The following is an 18,449-nucleotide window of genomic DNA, read 5'->3' on the forward strand; positions in this document are numbered from 1 at the left end:
TCTTTGAGAATTATTAGGTGCAGATTTTGATCCTACATCACAATGCTTTGTTTCTCTGCTCTTTTGTCTAACTTTTCATTCCAATGCCAAATCCACCTTAGTTTTTTTAAATCTTTTTTTTTAATGTTTATTCATTTTGAGAGACAAAGAGACACAGAGTGTGAGTGGGGAGGGGCAGAGAGAGAGGGAGACACAGAATCTGAAGCAGGCTCCAGGCTCTGAGCTGTCAGCACAGAGCCCAACACGGGGCTTGAACTCACAGACCACAAGTTCATGACCTGAGCCGAAGTCGGATGCTTCACCATCTGAGCCACCCAGGCACCCCTCAAATCCACCTTTGTAAAGACATTTTAAACAACAGTTAGGCCCAACACATGTAGTTCCAATAACACAATGTTAACAAAATGACAACAGTATAGAGAGTCATTCCTAAATCCATGCATGTTCACGTGTACACACTGGTAATAACAACTACACCACCACCACTGTCTGGCCAACTGTCATGACACACTATACATTGCAACACACATCCTGCTTCTGAAGAGCTGTTACAGAATCACTGAACTTTCCATCCTTAGGTCCTTATTTTCTCATGAGAGGTTGACAAGATTTTGTGGCATTATTTACTGGTCCAAATCACCCCAGTATCCCCTCTGACCCCAAAACTAAAGTGCAAGATCAGGCTGTCTGGTTTTTTCCCTTGCTCAACATCTGTGAATCCAGGACTGAAGGAGCCTTGTGGGGAACAAAAAGAGTGAACTTGGGATTCATAACTCCCTGTATGGGATTGACTTACTTTTGTGATGCCCACTGTCTCCTTCAGGCTCTCAACCACAACTCTGAAGTGTGTGCAAGACCAAGCAATGAAAGAAGGCCTTGCCAAAGAGTCTGATGAGGGTGACAACTTATGGACCCTTCTCAGCAGCCCCGGAACCCACCATGTAGGAGTATGTGCACTGGCCAGGTAATGTGCAGACATTCAAGAACTGGATACGAAAGAGAAAAAAGTTTTAAAGAGTAAAAACTGCAATGCAGGCAACTTTACTAGAAGCAATGGACTTACCAAGGATTTGTAGTCCAGAAGCAAAAATAGGGAAGAAGGAGCAAAGGGAGGTGGAGAGAGATGGTGGTAAGAGTCCAAATCCTACCATTCTCTTCAAACAGAGTAACGCAATGAATAGTTGCAGGAAAACTGCACCTAAATTGGGCACCTGGTTAGCCTATTTTATTTTTTTATATAGTGTATTGTCAAGTTGCTTTCCATATAACACCTAGCGTTCATCCCAACAAGTGCCCTCCTCCATGTCCAATACCCCCCTACCCCTCTCCCCCTCCTCCATCAGCCCTCAGTTTGTTCTCAGTACTCAAGAGTCTCTCATGGTTTGCCTCCCTCCCTCTCCCCAACTATTTTTTCCCTTTCTCCTCCCCCATGGTCCTCTATTAAGTTTCTTCTATTCCACTTATAAGTAAAAACATATGGTATCTGCCCTTCTCTGCCTGACTTATTTCACTTAGCATAACACCTTCGAGTTCCATCCATGTTGCTATAAATGGCCAGATTTCATTCTTTCTCATTGCCATGTATATATAAACCACATCTTCTTGGTCCACTCATCAGTTGATGGACATTTAGGCTCTGTCCATGGTTTGGTTATTGTTGAAAGTGCTGTGGTTAGCCTATTTTAAAGTTTAAGATTTAGTGCTCTTTCATTGAACATTCCTTTTTTAGATTATTTATGTCCCTGAGAGAGAAATGGAGTAAAACCTCCTCCATTATTTAGAAAGAAAAAAATCTCTGCTACAATTGAAGCCTTGCATTTTCTAGGAGCATAGTGCCGTGGCAACATGGAGTCATACTGGACATCATGGAGCATCTGTTCTCATCTCTCACCTCCTCCTCGGAGAACTACCGGATAACTGGCACAGCTTTCTTCTCTGAGGCAAGAGAGAACAGTCCTATCATTGCTCAACAGGCTCTCTGGGTCCCTTTGGGGGGGGTTTCTCTCAGGGTTAGGAGTTCAGTGAGGGCTGGAACCACAGAAGAGGGCCCTTAAGGGGAGCTTTGATATTGGAGAGATGTAGCTGCTGACAGAAATATGGTCATGAGAAGGGAATGAGAGAGGAAAAAGAACCCACCCCCAACCTCTTCCTTCACTCCAGTCTGCAGGAACCAACCTCCCAGGACAGAGAAGTAACTATGACAGGGACAAAACAAGAAAGTAACCAAGTATATTATTGCCCCCTCACACCCTGGCATGAAGGTTGTCCCAATCCAGAGAAGGAACATTGTTGGTAACTCATGGTTTCCCATTTTTTCATTTAGAATAGAAACCTCTTCTTAACTAGATATTGTGGTTCTCATCACCATGTAACGTTGGCCTGTGGGCTGCTCACATAGAGAGATTACTTTCTGCCAGACTTGCTGATTCACCTGATGGCTTCCTCCAAGAGCAGTTGGGTGCTACTCTTTAATTGTAGTTATGATGCACATATCATTCTCCTGAAAAGAGGCCACTCCCTTAACTAAAGTGGTGAAGTGGTTGTTTTCAGCTCATGAAGGAGCCAATCATTTGGAAGCATGGGAATCTACGAGAAGTGCTGATCCTGATGGATCAGAGTGCCTGGGACGCCAACACCACTTTGAGGCAAATGGCCATCCGAGGGCTTGGTAATGCAGCTTCTGGAGCCCCTCACAAGGTAAAGGCAGTTAGGATGAGTGCCTGGACACTTAAGCAGAGTTTACAATAATTATTTACTAACCCACCCCTCATAGTTGCATAGCAATTAAGTAAAAATCCAAAAGAAATTGCTACAGGGGTGTCTCTTGAGTTGAAGTATATGTAACCCTTACAGAATTCCAGTTTCCTTTTTGGGAGTCTCCTGCCCTATTCTAGATACACATAGAACAATTTTCAAGATTAAGAGACCTTACTTCCAAATAGGTGAAGAAGCATAAGCAGATAATACTGGAATCTGTCATCAGAGGCCTGTATCACCTGGCCCGCACTGAAGTTGTCTGTGAAAGCTTGAAGGCTCTAAACAAGATCCTGGAGCTCCTCACAGACCAGGATGTGAGCTTCTACTTCAAAGAAATAGTACTGCAGACAAGAACCTTCTTTGAAGATGTAAGTGAGCCCATTCAGGAATCTTCCCTCCCAGGGAACAGAAAGAGATTCAGGGAGTGCTGGTAGCCAGCAATGTCGGTGTCCCATCCATCTTCCTTGGCCTTCCCCTGTGGTCACCTGCACAGTGGTCATGTGTTCCGTTCTTGTACAGGCTGCTGGCTTCTTGCATCTCTCTTAGGCTGAGGGTACTCTCTGGCCTAGGAATCAGGATTGCTCTGAGCAGGATGGGCCAGACAAATAAGAATAAACAGGGGGAAAAAACAATAAGAAACAAAAGTTTGCAGATAAACTTCCCAGCTTCCTCACCCATCAGAAGGATTGAGCTCCTCTTGCCTGTAAGGGCAATACACTCATGTATATTCCCTTTCATAGCTTTCCTCTCTGTCCTGCCTCATTCCCCAAAATTACTGCAGAACTCAACATAAAACAAGGGCTCCGTAAAGACCTTGTCATCTCCAACACTCTTTTCCACATCCAAGATTCTAAGGTTCAAAGTGCTTGTGTGGTTCACTTCATCGAGGAAGTTGTCAGGAGTCAGTACAAACTATAGCTGGTGGGCCAAATCCCACACAGAGCATCTTTTCATAAATTAGGTTTTATTCAGAACACAGCCATGCCCACCGGTTACATATCATCCATGGTTACTTTCACACTTCATCTGCAGAGTTGATTAGCTGTTACAGAAACCATATGGCCCCCAAAGTCTACATTAGTTACTGTCTGGCCCTCTACAGAAAGAGCTTGCCAACCCCCAATATAGTAAATAGCCTAGAAATAAATTTCAAAAACGATCAGTTGGTGACCCTAGAACGGAGGAAGTTCATTTTCCTTTATACTTTCCAGAAAACCAGATGTTATTATTTATTTTTGGTTTATTCACCATCATCAGTGGAAAAATCTATTTCACCTCCAACTTAAATCTATTTTTGTGATCGAAACCTGTTTCCTCATGTTTGTTGTCAGAGGAGATGGAAAACTGCTGGTTTCCTCCTCTTAAACATTAAGGCTTGATTAAATTACCTTTCTACCTTCGAGTCTCCAGACTGAAAAGTCTTCATTTCCTTCATTATTCATCATAAACCTAATTTTTCAGCCTCTTAAATATTTTACAAGCCAGTGGCTGTGTTGTATCTCTAGACGTGGCCTGCAAAGTATTGAATACAACCTCAAGAAAATCACCTCTCAGGTCTGCTTTTTTTCTTACTTATCCACTCCAATTTTTTTTCTATTTTTACTTTTGCCCTTTCCTCCTGCCACTTTGACAATCCATTAGCTGTATAGACTTCTGGATTTTAGTCTTCAGTATATACCCACAGTCAATAATTCTCTGGTTTTGTAGTTTTCCACTTCCTTTGGAAGCAACTTTCTGCTTGTTTCCGTCTACTTTCTTCAATGTTATCAATGTTACTTTTAATTCTCATCTTGTCCCTCAAAACTGCTTGCTTGGCTCCCACTCAAAGCTGTATCTTCTATAAAATAACCAAGATGTTCTTTTTTTTTTTCATTGCACAGATCATTGATGACAATCCTCAACAACAAAGAGCTGAAGTCACCCCTACAGTGTCTCCAACTGTTTATTAGGTTCCCCGGGTTGTTGTTGGCCCAGTGGTGATAATTCTCTTGGATCTGAGCCTCCAATAATCACCTATGAGTTGTGAGTGGTGTCTTATGCAGAATGAAAAAAACTAACATCTTGCTGGTTGTTAGGTTAGCATTTTCTCATCCTTAGTAGGTATTAGTTCCATAATATTTGTATGAAAGTGAAGTTTGATAAAACTTAGGTCTTAGTTATGCCATGCTATTTTTCTCACTAGTAATGCTCTCTTCTCACAAATAACTTTAACTATACTTTATGAAACCTTGCCCCTGTAGTTTTAATCTATATATTAAGCATATAATCTCCAAATTTCTTGCCCCCTCCCTTTCTTTCAATATTTAGGCACTTTCTTGAAATCCTCAAAACATGGTGACACTTCAGTGAAATGGCAGAACAGAAAATATGGCTGCCATCCCACACTCCAGTCCCTGCTCACGCTCATCCCTGTCCCTGAGCAGCCACCTTACTCTCTATGACTTCATTCTCTCAACTCAAAACAAGGGCACTAAACTTTAGTATCTTTCCCAGCACCCCCAACAGGCTTGTTGATACTTTTCTGCTTTTTCATCATCCATTTGGTTGATCATTTCTTGACCTATCATTAGGTCCTATTATTTGATTTTGGAAATTTTTTTTAAGATTTTGAAAAAAGTAAATACCTTTCTAGGTAATTTTGTTATTGGTTTGTTTTCTTTTTTCTAAAAAGAGTCCTTGTAGGGAGCATAGCTGGCTATGGAGAATATTTGCATGGTCAGGAGAGAATGCAACTCTTGATCTCAAGGATATAAGTTCAAGCCCACATTAAGTGTGGAGATTACTTAAAAATAAAACCTTTAGGGGCACCTGGGAGGCTCAGTCAGCAGCTGAGGTCATGATCTCACAGTTTGTGAGTTTGAACCCAGAATCAAGCTGTCAGTGCAGAGCCTGCTTGGGATTCTCTGTCTGCCTCTGTCTCTCTGCGCCTCCCCCACCCTCTCTCTCCCTCTCTCTCAGAATAAATAAACTTAAAATTTTTTTTTCTAGTACATTTAAATTTCCACTTCCTTTTCCATTATAGAAGTAACATCTCATGTATTCATTTAACTTTTCTGGCTTTGTCCCAACCAGCTGTCTTTCTTTTTTCTGGAAGATTTTTATTAACTTCCTTTTTTCTGACATTTTTGTTTCTGTGCCCACTTCTGATACATTGCATCTTGCAATCAAAATTAATACTGCTCTATCTTCTTCCCCCCAGATTCATGGGATGCTTTTCATTGGCCCTTGTTTATTGCTAACCCAAAATAATATTCTGCTACTCAGAACGACTTTTCCCTTCATCCCTCTGCATTTATATGAGTATTTTAAACTAGTTTCTGGATCTGGGAGGAAAAAAAAAGAAAGAAGGACCTCCAGAAAACCCATCAGTGTTTGTTAGAATTGGGAACGGTATCAGCAAAGTTTCTGGGATGATACAAGACCATCTTTCTCCACCACCTCACCCTTTGGTTCCTAAAATCATTACCTAACCATCCCAGATGATAAGTCAGGAAGTTTCAGAACCTCTCATATGTAAGGGTAGGGCTGTAAATAAACTATTTGTTTATTCTCTGTCTCTGAGACCAAGGGTCCAACTTCTGAGTTGCCTTTCATAGCATTGGAAAGTATTTGAGATCTTGGAAAAGACTCTTGGGCTTTGGGCAATTTAGATTTGAAGCCCCGTAAGTCTAAGCTAGTGATGCAGTCAGACTAATTTGTATAAAATCCACAATAAGCAGGAACCATCCTGGGCCTGTTCACCATCCCTGCAGTCATGTTTCCCCAGTAGCCTCTCAACTGAGAGAAACCAAATCTCTAGCTCTAGAGTATCACTTAAATCCTAGACCCATGGTCATTTAAAGTCATGGAGTGTGAGTGCAGAGCTGCTGGAAAAGGAAGAGCATTCTTGGTGCACATGGGGGCTGTGTCTGGAGCAAGCCAGTGCTGCAGTCACAACCTGCAGGGTGGGGGGAAGATGCAGGCTGGGAATGGTCTGTGAGGGGGACTCACCCATGACATGCATCTGTCATCACAGGAGCAGGATGATGTGAGACTGACTGCCATCTTCCTATTTGAGAATCTGGCATCCCTAACAGGAAGAAGGTGGAAGATCTTTTTTGCGGAAGAAATAAAAAAGAGCATGATTTCATTCCTTCTCCACCTCTGGGATCCCAATCCCAAGATTAGAACGGTAAGTGGCAGTTGCACAGACACCCACATCTCCTCCCCTCCCAACCCCCCAGCCCCATGGCCAGGAAGTGTCAGGAGGAATGGTCTAGCTGGACCAAAAGCCAGATCTGAGACCACTACTCCCAACTAGACCTGAGAGCATCTTCTCTAGCCCTGGGTTCTTTCTTTCCCTCTCTCTCTGAGTTTGCTCTTCCATCCTTGAATCTGGGAAGATGCCAGCCTAGACTGTAAGCCCCTCACATTGCAGGCATAAACTACCACTCTCCCAGCCCTAGGCAACACCCCACCCTTCCAGAACAGGATCCAATGTTCTGGATTATGACTCAAACAACTCTGTTTCTTAGGCTTGCCGTGATGTCCTGGTTGTCTGCATCCCTTTTCTGGGCCTTCATGAACTCTATGGGGTGTTAGATCATCTCCTGGATGGTCAGGACCTACCAAGGGCCAGAGATTTCTACCGGCAACTCTGTGTGAAACTGGTGAGCATGCAATAAATGCTGCCTGCAAAGCCACAGCCAAGAGTCAGGCAAACAACACAGCAAGGATCTCTGGCCAGAGTCAGAACTGTCTTAGAGGGATACAATGGTTCTTGGTGTCCTGCCGCATTACCCTCTGCTCTTTCCCAAGTCCTGACTGGGATCTGTTCTTCAAGATTCCTGAAACCCCATCTGTTGATTAGTCCCCTAAGCCCCAAGACTTTTCTTTTTTTTTATATAAATAATTTTATTTATTCATTTTGAGAGAAAGAGAGAAAGCATGCCCATGGGAGGGACAGAGAGTGAAGGAGAGAGAGAATCCCCAGCAGACTTTGCCTGGATAGCATGGAGTCTGATGCAGGGCTCGAACTTATGAACCATGAGATCACCACCTGAGCACAAATCAAGAGTTGGATGCTGAACTGACTGAGCCACCCAGGTGCCTTAGCCTTAGTACTTTTCTGATTAAATTAAGGTTTGAAATAGCCAAAAGACATCTTCCAGTAAAATAATTAATGGCTCTGTGAGTGTTCACTGGTCTTTAGATTTCCCTTTGTAGGACTTACAGGATGCCAAATTTAACACTGGGTCACCTTCGGGTTGTCCTCTTTGTAATATACATCTCTTTCAGGCAAAGAGAAACCAGGAAATCCTGTGGATCCTCCACACACACTCATTCACCTTCTTCAGCAGCAACTGGGAGATGATTCGGAGTGCTGCCGTCAAACTCACAGGTGAGGGCACAGCCGCACTCCCTACTCAGAGATGTCTGCTCCTTCCCATCCACTTTTGCTTTGACTGAAAGCTACTCCAGCATGAACACCAAGTATGACTGGTATGACCAAAAAAGAAATACCAGAAAGGAATTCATCTTACATCTTGGAACATCTTGCCTCAAAGGAACCAACCTGTTCTGTTTTCTGAATGGAAACTTGTAACATTTCTGACTTCCCAACACCTCCTCTCCTCCTATTAGACCTTCCTCCCTTCTAGGCCCTCCATGCTTCCTCTGGTTCCAAGTCATCACTCCTTCTTTGGCCCAAGTCTTTGCTCCGAGCCAGCTGCCACTGCCTAAATGTTTTCCTTTGTGTTGTCTCTTAGCATAAGCCATGGTAAACCTTTTAAGCTCAGTTGAAGCTGAGGGTTTTAGCAGCAACATGATACAAGTGGAAAGTATGTGGGTCAGGAGGCCAGAAGACCTTGGCTCTGCTCTGTGATTCTGGATAATTCACTTAAATTCTCCGTGTTGCCTCTTGATCTAATCTATAAAATAAAAGAGGAGAGTAAGTGAATTAATTCCTCAAGATCCTTTTATTATGAAATTCTAAAATTTACCACAAATCCAACTAATCCATCCCACCGTGAATGGACCACCTTTAAGACCGAGTTACAACATACGGATTCTTTATTGGATCGTGTATGTGATATACTGAAGACAGGGATCATATCTGACACATGTTAGAAATCCCGACAACACCCGGCATTCCTTGTGAGGACACTGTGTGATCTTTCCCAAATCCACGTTGGCTGAGGGACCACTTCCACACATGGCACTTAAGACCCAATAGACATCAGCCCAGCATCACTCTGGGGGCACAAAGGGAGTAATATAGTTTGCTCATTCACTAGCCAGACCATCTAACTTCTGAACAGGAGCAGAGCCTAACCTCACCAGCTATTCATGGCCTTTTCGCCATAATGAAATTAGTACCTGTTTCTCTTGTTGATTTTAGATGCCATTGTTCTCAATCTGACCAACCAGTATATGCAGTTATTAGACAAAGAGCAACTGACCACACGTGAGTACCAAGCCTAGTTACTGCACAGCCTGTTGTTAAATATCTGTGAGAAAGAGAAGTTAATGCTGCAGCAAGTTCCACGTGAACCCAGAAACAGAAAATCATAGTGCCCCATTATTGTCTCTGATGCCCCCTTGATCCTGGGATTTCTCCAGAGTATAAAGCAACCCCAGGCTCTGTTTTGTGGGCATCACTCCCGACAGACCATTAGTTTCTGATTGTCTATAAACGTTCTGATCTCAAGGCCAGGATCTCCTCTTCCTCCATGTCAGTGTTAAAATAGATTCTCAGCTTGCAGATCCAAATCCTGCCTGTTGGCATGGAATTTAAGCCTAAGCCCCAGGCTCTGCATAGAGCTGACCCTCAACATGGAGCCTCACTGTGAGCCAGAGCTTGAACCCTGGCTTTCCTCGTTCACTGAACTTTGCTATTCTTTCTGTGTCAGGGCTCCAAGCACTTCGGCAAGACCCCTGTATCAGTGTCCAGAGAGCAGCCGAAGCTGCCTTGCAGACCCTTTTGAGGAGGTGTAAAGAGATAACCATCCTTCTGTAAACCACAAGAAATAAACTGCTAGGCTTTTTCTACAACTGACTCTTGTCTTCATCCTCACAACCTACAAACTTGCAGCATCTTGAAGATAGAAATGGTGCCCAGCATGGGGATCTTGAAGTAGCGGTATATTCCTTACCCTCCAGGGTCTCCCTGCTGCCTTCCATGTAAATCCCACAAATTCACTTGAGGGATAACCTGTGATTTCAGTAGGGATGGTCATATAGCTTTACACAGGTTACCACTCTAACTTGGGAATCTTATGTCCCAGAAGATCTCAAAAAATGACAGAACTTGAAACAATTCTGCTGCCATTAAGAAAAGGGCCCCTGTTACTGCCACACATAGCCCTGCCCTGTATTATCTCTGCCAGCTTTGAATTACTACCCACATGATTCACTTTCTAAAAAGTCGTGTTATGATAAGCTTGAACCTGTGTGTCCTTTCTCAGGTTGTAATTTTTGTGTAGAGACTATGCCAGGTACTTTTCTACAAAAGACCCGTTCTAATGTTGTGTTAAATTTCATGGTTTTCTTTCTATTGTTATCCCAGAACTTTCCTTCCTTTTAGTGGCGCGTGTGCATGTCTGCATTTGTGCGTGTGTGTGTACGTGTACGTGCGCTCATGCATCTGTTAATCTTCTTGACAGCATCTGAATCATAACTCCTTACTCTTTTTCACAAAGCCTATGTGAAAGGTTACATACAGGAAATTATGTACAAAACAAGAAGTTTCTAACACAGAAGCTGGTACTCATTGAACACCACCATCATCATGATTATTTGTTAGCAACATGATTAAATGGAAGCACCCCTTTCCAAATTCCTATCACCTATATTCTAATCTCTTCATTTTCAGCCTCTTTGGAGGATCATCTTTTGTTCCTATAAGACATTCTAGGGAAAAAAGGAATTTTTTAGGTCAGAGATTTCAGGGCAGAGTCCACGTATTCATTCATTGACCAAATATTTATTGAGTGCCTAAAATTTATAAGGCATTGTTATAGCTACTATGGCTACAACTATGAGGGGGGAAAAATAGAAAACTTCTATACTCTTTGGAACTTATATGCTATGAACCCTGTGTATAAATTCTAGAGGATGGAGCCAGCCTCCAAGATGACCTCCAGAGATTCTTGCCTCTGAGAGTCATATTGTCGCCTCTCACAATGACTAGATGACCTGTGTAATCAATACAGTATTTCAGAAATCACAGTGTGACTTCCCAGGTGAGATTCTAAATGATATTAAACTCTCTTGAATCACTTACTCTGGGGGAAGCCAGCTACCATGTGAGGGGGGGTACTCAAGCAGCCCAAAAAAGAGTTCCAGTGGCAAAGAACTGATCCCCGCTGCAAGCCACCAGAGCTAACTTGCTAGCTATGTTAATGTGCAATCTTGGAAATAGATCCATGAGCCCCAGTCTGAAGGTCTTCAGACAATTACAACCTCAGCTGACACATTGACTGGATTATGAGGCAAAATACAGAATGCCCGATTAAATTTGAATTTCAGGTGAACTATGAATATTGTTTTAGTAATGTTTACATGAGACACACCTACACTGAAAAAAATATTTATTGTTTATTTAAAATTAAAATTTAACTGAGCATCTTGTATTTTTATTTACTAAGTCTGGTAACCCTACTATAATAAGAGTCCTGAGCCAGAATCATTAGGCTGAACTCCTCCTGAATTCCTGAACCACAAAACTATATAGTACATCTTTGTTGTTTTAAGCCACTAACTTTTGGGGTGATTGTCTATGCTCCACTGGGTAAATATTACACAAAGAGTCCGTGATACCACCAAAGTTGTATGCAAATTTCTGTATATAATTGTGTAGGTGCATTTTCAGGGTACTGGTTTTCATTAAATTCTTAATGGAGTGAGAAGCTATTCCCAAGCATAACAGATATGAAACAGAGCAAGAAAAAGAAAATAAAAGACATGAGTTTAGTCTACCTCTTTTGGCAGGTTATTTCAAGTCAAAAGACTTTTCAAAATAGCACTGTCCACTGGAACTTTCTGCAGCATTGGAAATGTTCTATATCTACACTAATATGGTAGCCACTAGCCACATGTGTCAACTGAGCTTTCGAAATGCAGCCAGTCTATCTGAGGAATTAATTTTTTAATTTTAAGTTTATGTGGCCATACATAGCTTATAGCTACAGTATTGTACAAGATGGTTTTGAAATATAAGGCAAAGAGTCAGAATTTGAGTTGAGCCATGTCAGAATTATAGGATGTTCTCAACATGAGTATAAATTCACTCTGACACAGGACTTTGATACTAAATTTATATATTTCCACCACTATTCTCCATCCCTCCTAGCATCCAACAAAGAGCCTTCCACATCACTGATTGATAGAAATTAGGTAGAGAAATGGGCACCCTCCTACACTGTTGGTGGGAATGAATGTAAACTGGTACAGCCTCTCTGGAGAACAGTGTGGAAGTTCCTCAAAAAACTATCAATAGAACTCCGCTGTGACCCAGCAACAGCACTGCTGGGGATCTACCCAAGGGATACAGAAGTGCTGATGTATAGGGGCACACATACCCCAATGTTCATAGCAACACTTTCAACAATAGCCAAATCATGGAAAGAGCCTAAATGTCCATCAACAGATGAATGGATCAAGATGTGGTATATATATATACAATGGAATACTACATGGCAATGAGAAAGAATGAAATCTGGCCATTTGTAGCAAAGTGGATGGACCTTGAAGGAGTCATGCTAAGTGAAATAAGTCAGCCAGAGAAGGACAGATACCATATGTTTTCACTCATAGATCTAACAGGAGAAACCTAACAGGGGACTATGGGAAGGGGAAAGGCGGGGAGAGAGTTTGGGAGCGGGAGGGAGGCAAATCGTGAGAGAATCTTGAATACTGAAAACAAACTGAGGGCTGAAGAGGGAGAAGGGAAAGGGGTGTGATAGTCATGGAGAGGGGCACTTGTGGGGAAGAGCACTGGGTGTTATATGGAAACCAACTTGGTAATAAACTATTTAAAAAATAAAAAATAAATAAAGTACATTGAATTTCAAAAAGAAAAAAGAAATTAGGTAGAACGTGGTATTGTAATCGTGCTGCATGATGGCAAATGGCAGCTATGCTTTTGGTAAGAGTAGCAGAACATATAGACTGATTGAATCACTATACTGTACACCCAAAACTAATATAACCTTGTGTGTCCACTCTACTTCAAACTGAAAAGAAAAGAAATTAGGGGAACAGCCAATGAAACACACTTTGCCACCAAAACTTTATCTGTCTAAACTTCAATCTTAGAAGGATCCTCTCTTGACAAGAATTCCCAATACATGTTTTTTTTCTCACATCCCAGCACTCCCTTTACAAGCTGTGTGACCTGGGGGCAAATATTTAACCTCTCTGTACTTCAATTTCCACATCTGCAAAATTAGGGTAATAATATCTACTTCAAGGTGTTATTGTGGGGAGGAAATGCATTAAAACATTCAGAAACCTAGAAGAGAATCATTGCTAAGTATGTTTCCTATACAATATAAATGTTTTTTATTTTTATTTTCATTTTTTGGAGAGGGAGAGAAAGAGGGCATAAGTGAGTGAGGGGCAGAGAGGGACAGAGAAAGAGAGAGAAGCAGGGCTCACCTGAAGCAGGGCTGGAGCTCACCCGAAGTGGTGACTTGAACTCACCATGAGATCATGACCTGAGCCGAAGTCAGATGCTTAATGACTGAGCCACCCAGGCACCCTATACAGTATAAGTATTAATAATATGAACAAATTTATCATTAGAATCATAAATATTAATGTAAACTCAGCAACTGACATATAAAGCCAGCTGATTATACCACCTCCATGGGGCCCTGGTCCTGGTCCTATGAATGCTGCCGCCCTCCTGGTGAGGCTGAAAATGAGGAGACCCCTCCATTCAGAAGATCCCAGCCCAGCTCCTGGAGCTTCTGCTGTAGCTGCCTCACAGTCCCTGCAGATATGCCACAGTCAGGCTGGGTAGCAGGAAAATGTAGATCTCTTTGCTCTCCCCGACAATTGTTTCTATTAATCCCTCCCAACGACTATTATTCCCTCTCAGAATTGCCACTAGCCCCCTGGATGCCTCTCTTGCCAGTCCTCCAATAGGCCTCTGTGGTTCATCTTTACGGTTCAGATACAGGCATATCACCTAAGGGAGAAACACTTGTGGAGTGGTCTCAGGGAAACAGAGTTACAGAGGAAAAGCATGTTCAAGTACTATTGAAGAAATTAACAGATTTCTCGCTCCTTTTGCTTGCCTTACAATTATTTGTACATCTAATCATTTCTCAGCTAGTGTTTACTTTAGGATAGAGTGCTTCATGGACTAGAACTGCTTTAGAGGGCTCAGGATCACTGTTTTGCAATTCTGTGCCCTGCCCTTTGACCCAATAGTGAGAGCCAGGCCTCTGCTGGTAAATCAGGGACATTTAGCTTGGTTGACCTTGCTAAAACAGTTTTACCAGAAAAGAGGAGAACAAAGATCACAGATGGGAAGAAAGAAATAAGCTTCCAGGGAAAGAAGCCAGGGAATTGCTTAATTGGAATTGTCCCTGCACAACCCTAGTTTTAAAGGATAAAATACAAGACCAGGCACTGCTTCTGGAACTGTCAAGATACTCTGAGACTATAACAAAGATTTTCTAATAGTGTTTTATCATTACCAGATTTAGTCCCCAGTCCCACCATTATCCTTCAGATTACCTAAGTATGTGACTAGAGAATGCACGGCCAGTTGGACATGGTAGCAACCTGTGAGCTAATCAGGAGCATTCATCTAGGCCCCAGACAGAGAACAACTTTCTGACAAACAATTTTATATGGCTGCACTCTGGGAATTACCAATTCTTGGAATTTCTCTTTCTTACTCATTTTTTATAGGTATCCCTAAAACTAGGACAATAGAAAACATGGACAGAGTCAAGAAAAACCTGAAGGAAAGACAGTGAGACTCATTATAAAACTGTGTGTGTGCGTGTGTGTATAAAATTGCCAATTCATGACATGAGAAATGGTATTTGCTTCTTACTTTTATTTTGTCAAATTTTATTTTCCAAACAAAAATCCTTACTTATTTGTATTTCTTCTGGACAAACTGTCCTGGATTTTATTTATTGAATTATGTGGTTACCCTGAAACCAAGATAAGTTTGGAGAACACAATTTTATAAATATATGTGACTCATAGCTTCTTTTTTAAATTTGGGAGCCACCAAAAAACACAAGATAAGAAATCCTCTACATTACCTATCACTTCCCCCAAATAGCCTCAGAGGTAAATCCTGAGGATTAAATTGGCCAATGCCCTAACATCTTCCTAAATGTACAGTGGTCAAAAAGAAGCTCTATCTTGGAGCTGGAGAGCCTGAAGAATTGCTTATTAGCGTGTAGGATAGGTTAACAAGGACTTGGTTAATTTTTCAGAGAGAGTAGAGGTGCAGCAGGAGTTTATCTTTACCCTGATCCCAGTGGAATCATAAGAAAATCATTAATTACCCCACATCTGACCCTCAGAGGCTCTGCACAGGCTGATGGATGAGGGTAAATAGGCCTATGGCAAGTCTTGTAGCATGGCCATTTTCCAGCCTGTAACATTCTGCGAAAGATATAATAAAACCCCATCTGACTCTAACAGAAAGGTTTTATTAAGAAATAAAGATGGCTGAATAGCAGAAGGCCAAATGTTGAATGATAAATCAAGTTACACTGTATCTGGAAGATAGTGGGTAGCCAAAGGAAGTTCTTGATCCAGGTAGTAAAATGATAAAAGCAGTACTTTGACATATGATTAACATAGTAGATAAACTGGTAAATGAGATAGTAGTGATAGGCTTTTGGACTAAGGAAATATTATGAGAATAAATGACAGGGCCAATTACTAATAAGAATATTGAAGTGGTAATCAAAAACCTGCCAACAAACAAAAGTCAAGGACCAGACAGCTTCAATGGTGAATTATACCCAACATTTAAAGAAGAATTAATACCAATCCTTCCAAACTCTCCCAAAAAATAGGGAAAAGAAGGGAGCATTTCAAAATTCATTTTATGAAGGCAGAATTACCCTGATACCAAATCCAGAAAGGAAGCCACAAGAAGTGAAACCTACAGACCAATTTCCCTGATAAACATAGATGTGAAAATCTTCAACAAAACATTACCAAACCAAAGTCAACCGCATTTAAAGGACCATACACCATGATCAAGTGGAATTTAGGTTGTAATTTAGTGGACAGAGATCTCAATCACCTTCCTCTTCTATATTACACCAACTCATTGCATTGATGACCTTACACTGATTAGCCCAATAAGAAAGAAATAGCAGCTAGTCTAGACTTATTAGTAAGACATTTGCATATCAGAGGGTGGAAAACAAATCTGAATAAATTCAAGGCCCTCAGTGAAATTTTTAGGAGCCCAGTGGTCTAGAGCATGTCAACATGTCCCATCTAAGGTGAAGGATAAGTTGTTGCATCTGGCCCCTCCTACAACCATAAAAGGCACAATGCCTGCTGGACCATTTTTGATTTTAGAAGCAACATATTCCTCAATTGGGATGTTACTCTAATCCATCTACTGACTGACCCAAAAGCTGCCAGAGCTGAGTGGATCGTAGGATAAGAAAAGACTCTGCAACAGGCTTGGGCTGCTGTGCTACTGGGCCATATGATCCAGCACATCCAGTAGTGCTTGAAGTGTTGGAGGCTGATAAAGATGCTATTTAGAGCCATTGGCAGGTCCCTATAAGGGAATCCCAGTCCAGGGACTTAGGGTTTTGGAACAAAGCCCTGCCATTCTCCACAGATAACTACTTTCCTTTTGAGAAAAAGTTCTTGGCCTGCTAGCAGGCCTTAGTAGAAACCAAACACTTAACCATGGGCCACCATGCAACCTGAGTTGCCCATCATTAACTGGGTATTTTCTGACACCCCAAACCATAAAGTATACGGTATATACAACAGCACCGTACCATCAAATAGAAGTGATCAAGTCCAAGCAGGTCCTAAAGGCACAGATTACATGAAGAAGGGACACAAATTATCCTTACTCCAGCTACACTGCCTTATCTCTCGCAATGTGCATGTATGGCCTCTTGGGGAGTTCACTATGATCACTTGATAGAGGAAGAGAAAACTTGGGCCTGGTTTACAGATAATTCTTTTACAATATCCAGCCACCACATGCAAATGGATGATGCAGCTCTACAGCGCCTCTCTGGGATGGTCCTGAAGGACAGTGGTGAAGGGAAATCCTCCCAGTGGGCAGAACTTTGAGCAATGCATCTGGCTGTTCACTTTGCTTAGAAGGAGAAATGGCCAAATTTGTGATTATATAATGATTCATAGGCTATGTCCAATGATTTGCCTAGAATCACCTGCCACCTGTCTACTTTGGGCTCCTTATGCCTCTGAATCAACAGGCAGAGAAGAAGTAACTGTACTGGATGGGGTGAATGATCCTGATTGCCAAAGGGAAATTGGACTACCACTCCACAATGAAAGTAAAGAAAAATATGTCTGGAATACAGGAACTCCCTTAGGGCATCTCTTAGTATTACTATGCCCTGTGATTAAGGTCAATAAAAAACTACAACAACCCACTCCAAGAAGGACTACTAATGGCCCACACCATTAAGGAATAGAGATGTTGGTCACTCTATCAGGAAAAAAACACAACTAGCTGAGGTGCTTGCTGAAGGTGAAGGGAGTACCGATTGGGTAGCAGAAGAAAGAAGTTATAGATGCCAGGTAGAACCACGTGACCAGTTACAGAAATGAGGACTGTGATTACCAAGAGTATTTCCTCCTTGTTACAAGTGTGTGTTGTGTATTTGCAAATATCAATGCTTTCTTTGCTATCTCTATATCATCAACATAAAATTATTTACTTTCTATCATAGTATTTAAGTATTATTAATTTTATGCCATAGTACTTAAGTTATAGAATATCAAGGAGGAGAGTAAACATCACTCAATTTTTTTGCCTCCTGTCTGAGGAAAGAGTTACTATGTTTTCAGTTATATTATGTTAGGTAGAATTATGACCTTGTTATCGTCTTTATTTGGAGATTAAGTAAGGTTTTTGGAGATGCATATAGGTGTCAGGCTTACCAGGAGTGGACTTGTGAGTTAATTTTATGTGTCAACTTGACTGAACCACAGGATGTTTAGATATCTAGTTAAACATTTTTTCTGGGTGTGTCTGTGAGGGTGACTCAAGAAGACATTGGCATTTTAATTGGTGAGCTGAGTAGAGCAGATGGCCCTCCCCATTATGGGTGGGCACTGTCTGACTGCTTGAGCTGAGACATTGGTCTTCTCTTGCCCTTGAATGGGACTTACATCATTGGCACTCCTCACTCTCAGGGCTTCAGACTCAGACTGGAATTTCTACCAGGGTTTTCTGGATCTAAGTCTTGTAGATGGTAGACTGTACAACTACTTGACCTCTACAATCACATAAGACAACCTTATAATAAATATATTTTATAGGTAGATAGATAGATAGATAGATAGATAGATAGATAGATAGATAAATTCTGTTTCTCTGGAGAGCCATAATATACCTTACTTGTATATATATTACTTATATATGTTACTTCTATACTAGTCAAAGGAAAAATGGAATAGCTATATTAATACCAAAGTAGACTTCAAAACAAAGAATGCAT

The 18,449-nt window shown here is 41.5% G+C and overlaps 1 protein-coding gene and 2 long non-coding RNA genes across 4 annotated transcripts in view; 2 read left to right on the forward strand and 1 right to left on the reverse strand.

The window, feature by feature from the left end:
- MROH2B (maestro heat like repeat family member 2B) overlaps nucleotides 1-9,789 on the forward strand; it is a 63,705-nt gene extending 53,916 nt beyond the window's left edge. For both annotated transcript variants that reach the window (XM_029940954.1, XM_029940955.1), the window contains 9 exons: nucleotides 824-964; nucleotides 1,826-1,940; nucleotides 2,551-2,697; nucleotides 2,943-3,125; nucleotides 6,773-6,928; nucleotides 7,272-7,406; nucleotides 8,035-8,137; nucleotides 9,137-9,202; nucleotides 9,648-9,789. In XM_029940954.1, coding sequence (XP_029796814.1) covers nucleotides 824-964; nucleotides 1,826-1,940; nucleotides 2,551-2,697; nucleotides 2,943-3,125; nucleotides 6,773-6,928; nucleotides 7,272-7,406; nucleotides 8,035-8,137; nucleotides 9,137-9,202; nucleotides 9,648-9,754 — 1,153 coding nt within the window. In that variant the 3' untranslated portion in view covers nucleotides 9,755-9,789. The remainder of the gene's footprint in view (nucleotides 1-823; nucleotides 965-1,825; nucleotides 1,941-2,550; nucleotides 2,698-2,942; nucleotides 3,126-6,772; nucleotides 6,929-7,271; nucleotides 7,407-8,034; nucleotides 8,138-9,136; nucleotides 9,203-9,647) is intronic.
- Nucleotides 3,113-7,198, reverse strand: LOC115293187. Its single transcript, XR_003909408.1, has 3 exons — nucleotides 7,060-7,198; nucleotides 6,748-6,849; nucleotides 3,113-3,340 (listed from the first exon to the last, which is right to left on the reverse strand). It is a non-coding gene; the product is annotated as an uncharacterized LOC115293187 (long non-coding RNA).
- Nucleotides 9,790-10,854: 1,065 nt separating the features above from the next.
- LOC115293188 lies at nucleotides 10,855-14,792 on the forward strand. Its single transcript, XR_003909409.1, has 2 exons — nucleotides 10,855-10,979; nucleotides 14,662-14,792. It is a non-coding gene; the product is annotated as an uncharacterized LOC115293188 (long non-coding RNA).
- The last annotated feature ends 3,657 nt before the right edge of the window (nucleotides 14,793-18,449 follow it).

Source organism: Suricata suricatta, chromosome 6, assembly GCF_006229205.1.
Source record: "Suricata suricatta isolate VVHF042 chromosome 6, meerkat_22Aug2017_6uvM2_HiC, whole genome shotgun sequence".
NCBI lineage: Eukaryota > Metazoa > Chordata > Mammalia > Carnivora > Herpestidae > Suricata > Suricata suricatta.